Raw genomic sequence first — 15,000 nt, forward strand, 5'->3', positions numbered from 1 at the left:
ATATTAATAAATAATGAATAGTCTCTGATAACTCTGACTCTGACTGATTGAGAATAAGCATTAGGCTACATGTTGGGTTGGTAATATTGCCGTTAGCGTTAGGGTTAAAAAAATAAAATAGATAAACGAGTACTCGATTGATCCTCGAGGAATTCAATCGATCACTCGAGTTTGGAATTTACTACTCGTGCCCATCCCTAATGCATACATACATACATACATACATACATACGTATATATACATACGTGCATCGTTATATATGAATCGTTATATATATATATATCATATACACACAGAGAGGCTTGAAATTAAATGTATTTTATGTATGTATGTATGCATGCATGCATGCATGCATGCATGCATGTATGTATGAATGTATCGATAAATATATATACATGAACATAAAGAGACACTTACACCTCTGTGGAACTGGTTTCAGCCTCCACACTCCACCGTGCTCCACACTGGGGGGGAAACAAAGTAAGAGCAGCTTGTTGAAACATTCACCTTCATCATCTGCTGTCTCATCACTTTGTACACAAAATAAGCTACAGCTGCCTTTTCAAACCACTTCATCTGGCAGTGGCTTGAATCCTTGTAGGAGACTTTGTCCCTGAGTGGTGAGCTGACCTCTCCATACCTGAGAGTGTCCAGTCTCCAGTGTGGATCCTCCAGTCCAGCAGAGAGCAGCGCAGCTCCAGAGACTCCTGGGTGATTGTAGCTCAGGTCCAGCTCTCTCAGATGGGAGGGGTTGGAGCTCAGAGCTGAGGCCAGAGAAGCACAGCCTTCCTGTGTGACTAGGCAGCCAGACAGCCTACACACACACACACACACACACACACACACACACACACACACACACACACACACACACACACACACACACACACACACACACACACACACACACACACACACACACACACACACACACACACACACACACACACACACACCCCATCTGAAGTAACCACATTTATAAAGTGTATTCATTCCATATCGAGGACAAGTAAAAGCTTTATTGATACTTTATGGAGACAAAGCTTTCACCCTGTCCGAGAAAAGGAAGAGGAAGTGGGGAGATGACATCATCCCAGACAGCAGACCTTCCTTCACTTGGATATGAAACAGGATCTTAAACAAATGCTCCTTCCTCAATAGCTACAACTCAGATGAGATATTGTTCGGTTACAGTCAGGAGAAGTCTGCTGTGTTTGGTAGGCTAAGAACATTTCTTCACAGGTTCTTACATTGTGTAGAACCGTTGAGTGTTTTGTCAGCAGGGAAAAAGATTAACAGAAGTGCATCGGACATGAGCAGCACTTGTTTGAAGAAGAGGCTGATAACTGACCTGAGAGATTCCAGTGTACAGTGTGGACTCCTCAGTCCAGCAGAGAGCAGCTTAACTCCTGAATCCTGCAGATCATTGGTACTCAAGTCCAGCTCTCTCAGACTAGAGCAGTTGGAGCTGAGAACTGAGGCCAGAGCTTCACAGCATCTCTCTGACAGCTTACAGCCATTTAACCTTCACACCAATAAAAAGGAACATGTTAGGAACCGTGATTGAATGTTATGAGAATTGTTACCAGTCTTTTTACATACATGAAATAGTAAATTGTATGAATGAGCTAGATCTTTAAATATTAAGAGATGGATGTCAAATACATGTTTAATTATGAAAAAAGTTATCATCATAATAACTAGAGTTTTCGCTCACGCGTTGCACGTGCTCAACCTCTGGTTGTAATTAAACCCATAGCAAAAATGTTGAAACCCCAGTCAAAAATTTAACAAATTTCTGAGCGCATAACAGAAATGCATCAGACATGAGCAGCACTTACTGGAGTCTAGAATAACCTGTTTGAAGAAGAGGCTGATAACTGACCTAAGAGTTTCCAGTGTACAGTGTGGACTCCCCAGTCCAGCAGAGAGCAGCTTCACTCCTGAATCCTGCAGATCATTGGTTCTCAGGTCCAGCTCTCTCAGACTAGAGGAGTTGGAGCTGAGAACTGAGGCCAGAGCTTCACAGCATCTCTCTGACAGCTCACAGCCATTTAACCTACACACCAATATACAGGAACATTAAAGGTACTGTGATTAATTGTCATGAGAATTGTTACCCGTCTTTTTATAGACATGAAATACTAAATTGTATGAATAAGCTGGTTCTTTAAATATTAAGAGATGGATGTCAAATACATGTTTAATTATGAAAAAAGTTACCATCATGATAACTAGAGTTTTCGGGCACACGCTTAACCTCTAGTTGTAATTAAACCCATAGCAATAATGTGGAAACCCCAGTCAATAATGTAACAAATTTCTGAGTGCATAACAGAAATGCATCGGACATGAGCAGCACTTACTGGAGTCTAGAATAACCTGTTTGAAGAAGAGGCTGATAACTGACCTGAGAGTTTCCAGTGTACAGTCTGGACTCCCCAGTCCAGCAGAGAGCAGCTTCACTCCTGAATCCTGCAGATCATTGGTACTCAGGTCCAGCTCTCTCAGACTAGAGGAGTTGGAGCTGAGAACTGAGGCCAGAGCTTCACAGCATCTCACTGACAGATGACAGCCATTCAGCCTGCACACAAAATAAACAGTTAGGAACTGTGAGTAACATGTTAGGAACTGTGAGTAAACCAACATAAATCTTCAACTTATTACATAATGAAGGAATTTTACTAGATACAATAATTTTCACTTAATCATTAGATGTATACATGTCAATTATGTATTGGATGTAAAATGTGGAATAGATGTTTAATTGTGTTTTCAAAATATATTTTTAAATGAATACTACTATATTCTAGTATTCTGTGAGTACGGAAATTAATTATACCTTAATAGTACACCTGCAAGATGTTTTATATATTATTGTAACTTTTACATTCTACTAGTATGTTTATTTTGTTGTGAGTAGAATAGTATTACATGTTCTTATTTAATATAATATTAATATAACATAATATAAAGCAGTTATGAACCTACAGTGATCTTTTGCATATTATTTCAACCTTATATTCCAGGTTCATGTATATTGTGTGTATTGTAATACATGTTATTAGTGAACCTACAGAGATGTTTTGGAGGCTTTGACTACTGGCAGCAGCCTCAGAAGACCCTCCTCTGAAGCAGAGTATTTCTTCAGGTCAAACACGTCCAGCTCCTCTTCTGATGTCAGTAGGATGAAGACCAGAGCTGACCACTGAGCAGGAGAGAGAGATTCTCTGGAGAGACTTCCTGATGTCAGGTACTGTTGGATCTCCCTCACTAGAGAACGATCGTTCAGCTCATTTAGACAGTGGAACAGGTTGATGCTTCTCTCTGGAGAGAGATCTCCATTTAACCTCCTCTTGATGTAAGACACTAATGTGATGTAAGTTTCCTCATTGATCAGTGAGCTAGTTCCTGTCTGTCCCAGCACACCTTCCTTAATCTTAGTGATCAGTGATCTACTTTTTTTCTGTCCCAGCAGATCTCGTAGGACAATCTGATTGGTCTCCACAGAAAGGCCCAGGAGGAAGCGGAGGAACAAGTCCAGGTGTCCGTTCCCACTCTGTAAGGCCTTGTCCACAGCATGCTGGTAGAGGTGGAGGAGTTTATCTTCACCAGAGGTTGGTGCTTCTTCTGAGAGCAGATTGACCCCCGTGTTGATGAAGGACAGAAAGACATAAAGGGCAGCCAGAAACTCCTGGATGCTCAGATGGACAAAGCAAAAAACCCTGAACTGGTAGAGCCCAAACTCCTCTTTAAAGATCTGGGTGAACACTCCTGTGTACTCTGAAGCTGATTTGATATCAATGTCACACTCTGCCAGGTCTTCCTCGTAAAAGATCAGGTTGCCTTTCTCCAGCTGGTTAAAAGACAGTTTTCCCAGAGAAACAATGATCTTCCTACTTTTTGAACTCCAGTGTGAACCTGTTTCAGCACTCCCATGATACTTCCTGTTCCCCTGTATGGACTGAACCCTCAGGAAGTGGATGTACAACTGAGTCACGGTCTTTGGCACCTCTTCTCCTCTCTTAGATGTTTTGAAGATGTCCTCCAGAACTGTAGCAGTGATCCAACAGAAGACTGGGATGTGGCACATGATGTGGAGGCTTCGAGATTTCTTGACATGGGAGATGATTTCTCTGGCCAGTGTCCCCTCTCTGAATTTCTTCCTGAAGTACTCCTCCTTCTGTTGATCTGTGAACCCTCTCACCTCCGTCACCATGTCAACACACTCAGCAGGAATCAGATTGACTGCTGCAGGGCGTGTGGTTATCCAGATGCGAGCGGAGGGAAGCAGGTCGCCCCTGATGAGGTTTGTCAGCAGCACGTCCACTGAGGTCGGCTTTGTGACATCAGTCCAGGTCTGGTTGTTCTGGAAGTCCAGAGGAAGTCGACACTCATCCAAACCATCTAAGATGAAGACAACTTGGAACAGGTTAAATCTGCAGTTTCCTGCTTCTTTGGTCTCAATAAAGAAGTGATGGAGAAGTTCCACCAAGCTAAACTCTTTCCCTTTCAGTAAATTCAGCTCTCTGAAAGTTAAGAGAAATGTAAAGAATATGTCGTGGTTGGCTTTGTCTTCAGCCCAGTCCAGAGTGAACTTTTGTGTTAAGACGGTTTTACCAATGCCGGCCACTCCAGTTGTCATAATTGTTCTGATTGGTTGATCTTGATCAGGTAAGGGTTTAAAGATGTCTTCACATTTTATTGGTGTTTCCTCCTTGGCCGGTCTCCTGGAAGCTGTTTCAATCAGTCTGACCTCATGTTCCTTGTTGACCTCTCCACGGCCTCTCTCTGTGATGAAGATCTCTGTGTAGAAGTTATTCAGGCCTGTGGGCTGTCCTGCTTTAGCGATTCCCTCAGACACACACTTGAATTTCTTCTTCAAAAGAGACTTAATTTTGTGTTGGCACTCGACAGCAACTGATCCTAAATGAAAAACCAAGAGAAGACATCAGATAGTGGATGGTGACATCAGTGGAAGCATGTCAATATTTCCTGTAAAATTATCAACTTCATGATATTTAGTGGCTTCATTACTTGTGGTTACAGAAGCTGGTCGTGACAAGGACTGGATCATTTATTCAGAAGTTTGTTTGTTATTTTCACATCAATATGATTGGTCTGAAGATAATAATAATATTGATAGTGAATCAGTGGAAAGTGACTTGATATGCTGATATAACAAGATAGTGCTGCATCTCTTCCACTGAGTTATTTTTCTGTTTATTTGCAATTTAATGTTTAACATTCTTTAACCTGATAGACCCACAATAACCCTACATATTTGGATCAAACCATTTATCAGCCAAGAGAAAATATATTGAAAAGTTAGAAATGTAGAAATCTCATGTTGCGTAATTTAGTCTGAACAGTGCAAATCATGAGTTTCATGCTGCTCTTCAAAATACAAATGTATTCACTGTTTTTAAAAAAGATTATCTTCTGCGCTTCAAAATAATTGTCTCTACTGTCTTCATAATAAGAATCTCTTACTGTCCCCCAGTGTGTCGGCCAGTTCCTCCTGGTTCATCTCCATCAGGCAGAGCTTTGTGATGTCCACCACTCCCTCTGTGGCGCGCCTCCTCTGCTCCTCCTTCTTACCATCCACCTCCTCCTCCTCCTCCTCCCTCTGACCCTCTGAGCATTGTGGGTAATCTGGGAAGAGATCCCTCCAGAGCTTCTTCAGCTCCTTGTCTAGGAAAGCGTGTGCGTTCTCCTCAGCCCTCTGGAACAGAACAAACATCAAGGAGAACTTTACTCTGAATTCAGAAGCATCTGTCCTGGATTCACGTCCTGGGCTGGGTTGCACCAACTGGGCGTAAGCCTGGTCTTAACTACGCCTGGTCGTAACTTGGCGTTCTAAGTCCGACCTAACCGTTATGGCGGTTGCACCAACTGGGCTTAGCGTTCTTTTCACTAAGACCAGGCGTAAATCCTACGCCTGGTCAGGGGCAGGCGTAGAGTTGAAATTCCAGGCTGTTTCTATAGCAATTACATCCAATCCAATGCAGCGCTACCACCCTCTGTGCAACTGCTCATTGCGCTTCGCTTCTCCAAACGGGGCTTTTCAAAACACAGCCGGCGATATGATCAGTGTTCACAGATCGGCCGCCTGTCGGGTTATCTGGAGGGTTTCACTGCCTTCATGGGGAGATGCGGATGCACCCAGAACGGGTCTGCACAGAAATAGCTGCGTTCTGCACAACATCTCCAAGAGAATCCCTCTCCCCAGACACCATCAGCCACCGGCAGTCCCTGAGGAAGACGTGCGTCCAGCCAGAGCAATTGAAGATATCGCTGGCCGATTAGTCCGTTCTCAACTTATAATCAGTTGTGAATATTGTTTTAATTATGTTTATATGTTTTATATAGGCCGACACATTAAACAGATCTCTCCTACAGTCTCAAAACAACTCAATTAGCTCCTTGTCAATTGATGATGTTCAATGCATTGCTTCTGTCAAAAATAACATCCCCTAAATGCCTGCTTGTTCGAAACCAGACATTACAAATACATATTTTAATTACATTTGTTTGCAGTGTTTTATTGTTAGGCATTAACACAATTGATGAATGACAATGAATGAACAAATTCATTATTTATTTCGGTGTCCAACAACATGTCAAGTAAAATAGTAAATAGCTGTTGGCACAAGGTTTCCTAGCAACGCGGTGATATGCGCATTCCATGGAACATTCACATGGCCGCGCATGGCTAAGACCGGGCGTAGTTAAGACCAGGCTTAAGTCCTGTTGGTGCAACCGGCGTTAGCTCCATTCTAATGCCAGGTCTTAACTAAGACCTACTTAGCAGTTACGACCAGGTTTAAGTCCCGTTGGTGTAACCGGCGTTAGTTCCTGTCATGGTCTGTCTGTTTCCTTGTCTTGTTTTGGTGTGTTACCTGTTTTACTTTGGTATCGGTCTTGTTTCTCCCCATGTCAGGTTTCCCTCCTGTGTGATTACTGCTCCCTCCCCTAATGTGTCTCAGCTGTTACTCGTTGCGTGCCCTGTGTGTAACGGTATTTAAGCCCTTGTCTTTCCTTTGTTCCTTGTCGGATCATTTTAGTTTGTGGTGAGTTGTGTCCTGTGTGTTCCCTGTGTTCCCGGTGTTCCCTGCGTCACCCGTGTTCCTTGCCTTTTGAGTTAATAAATTATCCTTTTACCTGAACTGTCTGCGTTTGGGTCCTACCTGCCTGCCTGCCACCCGCTAACCGTGACAGAATGATCCGACCATCATTGGACCCAGCGGACGCTCTTTTTGTTTGAGGCTGTGTTGGTGCGTACGTGGAGCGCTGTCGCTTCAAGGCCCGGGTTGGACGGTGCCTTACGGACTATCAGAGTGGGGGGGGTGAGTTTGGAGTGCCATCCGGTTCAACATTTCTCTCCAGCCCCTGAGCTGACTCCGGTCCCCGAGCCCTGTCCGGTTCCTGAACCCTACTCCTTCCCGCCCCCGCCTTCTAAACCTTCCAGAAGGGGTCCGCCCTCTACCTTCCTGTCAGGATTCTCGTATGGACTGTTATTATTGTCTCCCCCTACCTGTTGGAGTGTGATAATTCTGGACTTTGTTTATGTTGGTAGCCATGTGATGGTCATGTGCCCGGAGTAACAACCATGTCCTTATTTGGGCAAATTCCTGCCTTTTGTTTGTTTCCCTCCATTTTCTCTGTTCACCTGTCTCTCATTTGGTATTGATTGGTGGAGTATTTAAACACTGCTCTTCCTGTTCACTTTGTCAGATCGTCACGGTATGTACTGTTTGCTACCTGACTGCCACGTGAGTGAGACTAGCGTGAAGCTCTTTAAAGAGAAGCTATAGTTTACTGCTCTTCCCGGTTTTGAACCCTGCCTGTTTTGGACCAAGGCCCCGTATACACGAGGACACTTGATGGTGAAAACGACGAAATATTTTATCGGAAGTGCCTTTCGTTTAGACGGTGACGGCGTTTTTAGGGCATGAAAACGCATAAATCTGAAACCACCCTCCAGAGTGGAAAAGTTGAATACGCTCCGCCGTAACGTTTCCGTCTACACTGCCAAGACACAAAACACTGCTCAGATCTGCTCACGTCACGTACGCGTTTACGTCACATACATGCGCCAGTACAAGGAAATAAACAAACATATCAGATTATTTCCATGCGTCGGACCTTCAAGCTGCTCTGGCAGCTCTAACAAGCGTACAGGAGTCTTTCCACGAAATGTACAGGATATGTGCAGATAGTGTTACTGAACAGAGAAGGATCTTTTTGGTTTTTGCGGCACGGATAAGAGGCGAAGGAAGATTCTACGCATGCGCTCAGACATGGCGGTGTTGTGTGATAGTGTATCACAGCACCACCTAACCGCCTGGCATGCACACCCTATCGAATTCCACACACTTTTGCGTCAGCGTATGCACGCAGATTTCCTCCCGAAAACGCTTGTCTAAACGCGGAATATAAAGTGAAGACGCGACGCCACTTTTGCGTCTTCTGGTCAGACCGTCATCGCGTAGCCTTAGTCTTCTGCCTATCGGTTTTGGATCTCTTGCCTGTACCTGTCCGTCTGTATCTGTCTGCCTGCATATCTGTTTACGAACCCTGCCTGTACCTGGAATCTGATTTGCCCGCTGGACTGTTTGGGAATAAATCCTTTTTGATCTGCGATTGATTCCCGTTCTGAGTTGTGACAGTTCCATTCTAACGCCAGGTCTTAACTAAGACCTACTTAGCAGTTACGACCAGGCTTATGACCAGTTGTTGCAACCGGCCCCCTGGAGTCGGTCTGAAGAGGGAAGCCTGGAGACAGATAGCACCACAAGAGATGCTTTCTAATGTTCATGTAGAGCTTAAGTCAAATGTCATGTTGGACATTTACACACCTTGATCAGCTCTGTTTGATGCTGCTGTACAGACTGAGTACTGGCAATCATTGACCTCTGTTTGGGTTGTCTGGGGAGAGAACACACACAGTAAACATACAAGAGGGGGGGGGAGAGAGAGAGAGAGAGAGAGAGAGAGAGAGAGAGAGAGAGAGAGAGAGAGAGAGAGAGAGAGAGAGAGAGAGAGAGAGAGAGAGAGAGAGAGAGAGAGAGAGAGAGAGAGAGAGAGAGAGAGAGAGAGAGAGAGAGAGAGAGAGAGAGAGAGAGAGAGAGAGAGAGAGAGAGAGAGAGAGAGAGAGAGAATATTTTTCCTAACTTGTAAGCATCATTATCGGTGTCTGATAACATTTAACTGGTCAGTTTTTTTTTGTTTGTTTTTTCATCGTCCGTTAGAAACTCCTACCTCTCCTCTCTGGAGGGGCGTCCATCTTTAAAGCTAAGAGGATTATCCATAGACCAGTCACTCTTCATGGAGACACAGCTGGGTCCAGGGGAGTCCGCTCTCTCCTGCTGGACTCTTCTAGAAAGAAAAAAAATTGGAATTATGGACGTTTGATAGATGGTGTATTTTTATAATCTCTGATAAATCCTCACCTCTTCCGAATATACTTATTTCCATCTTTAAACTTTAAAGGAAGTTCCATAGACCGGTCACTCTTCAGGGAGACACAGCTGGGTCCAGGGGCGTCTGCTCTCTGCTGCTGGGGTCTTTTAGAAAAACAAGAACTTGGATTTATGGACGATTGATAGATGGTTTATTTTTATAATCTCTGATTGTAGTATATAGTGCCGCACACTTATACTGTCATGTTGATGTTAGTAATGTGTAGGCGGAGGGATACGTTTAGGTGAGGGGATCTAGTTCCTGATCTAAGGTACTACATGTAATGCAGGCTACACGTGTGTGTAATAAAGTAACGTTCTTGGAGTTAAAGACAAGCCCATGGAGGTCCGTCATGTATGTTGAGTCACCCGGTCATGAAGAACTATAACACTGATAAATCCTCACCTCCTCCGAATAGACTTATTTCCATCTTTAAACTTTAAAGGAAGTTCCATAGAGTGGTCACTCTTCAGGGAGACACAGCTGGGTCCAGGGGAATCTGCTCTCTCCTGCTGGACTCTTCTAGAAAAACAAAGCTTGGATTTATGGACGTTTGATAGATGGTGTATTTTTATAATCTCTGATAAATCCTCCCATAGTTAACGATTGTGTGTGTGTGTGTGTGTGTGTGTGTGTGTGTGTGTGTGTGTGTGTGTGTGTGTGTGTGTGTGTGTGTGTGTGTGTGTGTGTGTGTGTGTGTGTGTGTGTGTGTGTGTGTGTGTGTGAGTACAGGTAGAACAGTAATCCTCTTTAGTTAGTTAATGATTGATTAATGACAGCTCTTACTCAAGGTCCAGGTCTGTGTCCCGGATAGACTTATTTCCATCTTTAAACTTTAAAGGAAGTTCCATAGAGTGGTCACTCTTCATGGAGACACAGCTGGGTCCAGGGGAGTCTGCTCTCTCCTGCTGCTCTGGGCTTCAACACAACACACACACGGCTGTTACTCAGACTAATGATGGAGCCATGATACATCACTGCTGAGCTCTGAGATGGTCAACGGTCACAGACAGAGAGATCCTCTTCTTACCTCTTAGCTTTGCTCCGGCGGCCATGTTCCCCAGACAGAGTGGTCCTAGAGGTAGGACCCCCCTCCTCTCTCTCCTCATCCATAGTAGACTGGAGGCCTGGACACAAACACAACTACATATTGTTTCTGTGGATTGTATTTGAGTACCAGACAGGAAATTACTGCAGAGAAGACAAACAAACATAGTAAGGAGATCTTTTGAAACGTATCCACGCTGTCAGAAACAGCTCAGATCAATTCAGGACACAGACCTGGACCTTGAGTAAGAGCTGTCATTAATCAATCATTAACTAACTAAAGAGGATTACTGTTCTACCTGTACTCACACTCACTCACACACGCACGCACGCACGCACGCACGCACACACAATCGTTAACTATGGGAGTATTTTAGGAGGACTTTAGAATATATTAATGCAGTTAGATTATATCACCAATAATCTTAAGAAAACATGACATTAAGCAAACTGTACCTTAGCCTCTCGGAGACTTCCAATCCTTCTCCTCCCTGATATACATACACACAATATAACTATATTTTTCTAGATCTCACTCTATCATTATCTATGTCTAGATCTCATACACAGTCTATCACTGTCTATGTCTAGGTCTCCTTTTATCATTATCAGGAAAAATGAATATTTCCCTTTTTTCCTTGAATTATTTCCCAGAAATGGTAAAGATAAAAAAATATAATAAATATTCCATGTTTATAACTAAGGCTACACGAGTTATGATATATCCTCCAACACATAGACTCCACCCGTGAGGAACTCGGATTAGAGCCGCTGCTCCTTTACTTAGAAAGGAGTCAGCTGAGGTGGTTCGGGCATCTGGTAAGGATGCCCACTGGGCGCCTTCCTTGGGAGGTGTTTCAGGCACGTCCAGTGGGGAGGAGACCTCGGGGAAGACCCAGGACTAGGTGGAGAGATTATATCTCAACACTGGCCTGGGAACGCCTCGGGATCCCCCCGTCAGAGCTGGTCAATGTGGCCCGGGAAAGGGAAGTCTGGGGCCCCCTGCTTGAGCTGCTCCCCCCGCGACCCGACCCCGGATAAGCGGTCGAAAATGAGATGAGAGACACATAGACTCCATACTTGTATTTGTGGTGGAGAAAATGGAAACATTTTGTGAAATATTGGTATATTCAATACATAAAATTTGTTGCCATCTAGTTCATAATATGCAATTTTACTTGTTTCTCTTATAAATTGTAGTTTTAATATTTATTAAATTGTTGAAGGGAGCCTTTCATTGATGTTGCTTTAATTCTTGTGAATATTAGTGATGGACTCAATGTAGGGCTGTACGGTATGGACTAAAATGTATAACACGGTATGTTTTGAGTAATAGACGGTAACGGTATTATATTACGGTATGTTAATTTTATCTTCTAATTTTGATATAAATGCCTCTGAAGGGGTAAAATACTGGAAAGGCAGCAAAACCGCATAATTTTTTTTAAAATCTTTTCTCAAGTTACTTCCATCTCTGAAAAACACTAATGTTTAATAGTATGGATTTGTTTCTCCACTTGCTTGCGGACCTTGCCGTATAGTTTTGCCATCTCAATTTGGCTGAAGTGTGTGCGAGTAGGTAACGCGTACCTGGGATCCGGTGTTTTGACCATCTCTTTAAAGCCCTTTCTATCGACATTTTGAAAGGGAACCATGTCCTTAGACAGGTAAACAGTGACAACGTTTGTCACCACTGGCATTTTGTTGTAAGGACTGGCTTTCAAAATGCCTGCGGAAGCAATGTCTGATTGCAGAGACGGCTTCACGCCACCAGCGTCTGTCTCATACGTTGTGGAATGAGAGCTCATGTAGGGACTATTGCGCAAGCACGCAGGAGCGCTTGCTGCGCACCTGCGCAATAGCATACTGCCTGAACTGAAGGCAGTATCGCTGTCAATTGTCCCTGGGAAAAGTAACGTCGTGCCGAATTGAAAAAGGAACTATGTTTCGTTACCATATTTTCTTTACTTTTTACATGAAAAAGTAGTTAGGGAACTGTATTAACGCATTACTTACTTTGTTACGCGTTACACACAACATTGTCTACCGGTCATACCGGTCCCGAGGTAACGTCAAAATCCATACCGTAGCGCAAATTCACACCGGTATACCTTCAGCACCGTTTATACCGTACACCCCTAATGTCCTGATTAGGGGTTGATTGTTGGAATTTTATGAATGGTGAATGTAGGAGATTACTACGGCGTTAGGGTATACGGCGTACCCACTGGAACGCACCAAGATTTGCGTATACCCACTTAAAAATGTGCACGGATACGTATCAATCGTTTTGTGACAGATCTTTCACTTCTGTGTTTATTTTTCGCAAATACCGGTTGGGTATAACTGCAATGAAATACTTTAAGCAGGGTAAGTTATCTCCTACATTCACCATTCATAAAATTCACCCTGCGCGCTCGCGCTCTGCCCTGTCTCTGTTACGAAGCGCGAAGCTGCCCCTGCATCTCTGCACGTTAGTTGGCGGGCCGAGCCCCTCCTTCTCGCGTGTGTGTGCGTGCGTGCGTGCGTGCGTGTGTCCAGTCCTCCCATATTATTAAGTAGTCAACAGAAGACAATGTTTTAATCCCACTGTATATCTCCTTGTTACTTTTAGATGAGAACCCCTGGCCAGCCTTTCAGACTGGGTGTCAGGCTAGGGAATTTAAAAACAGGCGTCCTTGGTTAGAGTGGAGGGAAAAAAAGTTAGGTAAATGTCAGCCAACATACAGCTGGTATACACAATTGTACTTCATAATGTTAATTACTATGCAAATGAGAGTATAGCTAATTCATGGTCATTTTTAAGGTGCAGTAATTTCACACCTTTAGACAATTCAATTACTGTATGGTATGTTAGATAACAACAGTAAGAGCTCAAATTAGAGCAATTGAAAGAGTGAAGGTCTCCTGTCATCTCCTTCTCATGCACTGGTTAGCCATGGTTGTAAACAGTTCATTAAATTATTTTGAGTAGATTTCGTCTTGTTTAGCACGTGCTATTGCTACTATAGATATACAAAGGACAACTCGTCATTTTTGTGTTCTATTTGTTCATTCTGTTATTAAAACTGATAAACATATTCAGCTTTCCATGATTGTTGATAATCGTTATACTCTTAAATCAGCGGGTTGTAGACCCCTGCGTTGGTGAGTGTGGTGCGACACCCCATAAGCGCCAAACACGTACACGTACCGGTGGGACGGGATTGTACGAGGCTGGGAGGGAATCATCACAGTAGCAGCAGATGTATATTCTTGGCCTCATTCTTTACCATCAATTAGCCCCTCTTCAAAACCATTATCCTCCTGCTTCAATTAACCCCATTAGGCATCTACAGCAAAAATGTTTCGGCAACGGACCATGCTCAAGCCACAACCGTGTAGCGCATAAGAATTTCATACATGCAGTAGACGACCCTCCTCCAAATACACAAGATTTGATTCGAAGCTCCTCTCATTTGTCTATGAGAGCAGCCTCCAATCACAGGCCTCGTCTCTTCATTCGATGAGAGCAGTCACCAATCACAGGCCTCCTCTCATTAGTCTATTTGAGCAGCCACCAACCACAGGCCTCCTCTCATCACTCTATGAGAGCAGCCACCAATCACAGGCCTCCTCTCATTAGTCTATTTGAGCAGCCACCAACCACAGGCCTCCTCTCATCACTCTATGAGAGCAGCCACCAATCACAGGCCTCCTCTCATTAGTCTATGAGAGCAGCCACCAATCACAGGCCTCCTCTCATTAGTCTATGAGAGCAGCTACCCATCACAGGCCTCCTTTCACAAGCGGTTCACCTATGGTTATATGTTACTGCCTTTGCCCCTCTGGAATTCGACAGTGGCTGTCCAAACGAATGTAGCAGGGGTGGCCCAGAAGGGGGGGGGGGGGGGGGATTTCACATCATCTTCAGAATCAAGTATGCATTAAAAATAACAAATACACCACAGGGACATTTTGGAGAGCCTGTCCAGACAGCGAGTGACAAATTGCAAAATCACGGTAAGAATACACCCATGGAATAAATTGTAACTTTCTAACTTTGGTAAAGTGTTTACGCCTTCTCGTCTTCATTCCAATCCTTTCTGGAAACCCCCTAGGTGTTAATGTATTTAAGAGAATCTTGTCGGGACTCAAACGATTAATAAGAAAGGGTGTGTCTGATGACTCACCTGCTGAGAAGGGCCAGGTAACAGGCTGAGCCGGCCTGGGGAGGGAGGGAAAGCTATCTTCCACTCTCTCCCGCTCTCTTAATGTGTTGCCTATTGTTGTGGCGTTGTTTATTTTTTCCCTTTTGGTGATTGTCTGTACTGTCTGTATGTATTCCTTTCTTATTTGTAAAGCGTCTTTGAGTATTTAGAAAAGCGCTATAAAAAAACGGATCAATTCTTATTATCATTATTATTCTTCTTCTTATTATTATTATTATTATTATTATTATCTTCCTTTGGACAATAAAGCCTATCAACTTGGAACTCTGACTGGAC

The 15,000-nt window shown here is 43.7% G+C and overlaps 1 protein-coding gene across 1 annotated transcript in view; it reads right to left on the bottom strand.

Moving 5' to 3' along the window:
* The window catches only part of LOC132458832 (NACHT, LRR and PYD domains-containing protein 5-like), a 172,495-nt gene that overhangs the window by 3,639 nt on the left and 153,856 nt on the right, over positions 1 to 15,000 (bottom strand). Inside the window, exons 24-28 of the mRNA XM_060053142.1 lie at positions 2,412 to 2,585; positions 1,887 to 2,060; positions 1,353 to 1,526; positions 642 to 815; positions 419 to 465 (exon numbers count right to left, since the gene is read on the bottom strand). Coding sequence (XP_059909125.1) covers positions 419 to 465; positions 642 to 815; positions 1,353 to 1,526; positions 1,887 to 2,060; positions 2,412 to 2,585 — 743 coding nt within the window. The remainder of the gene's footprint in view (positions 1 to 418; positions 466 to 641; positions 816 to 1,352; positions 1,527 to 1,886; positions 2,061 to 2,411; positions 2,586 to 15,000) is intronic.

This window comes from Gadus macrocephalus, chromosome 6 (genome assembly GCF_031168955.1).
Source record: "Gadus macrocephalus chromosome 6, ASM3116895v1".
Lineage (NCBI taxonomy): Eukaryota > Metazoa > Chordata > Actinopteri > Gadiformes > Gadidae > Gadus > Gadus macrocephalus.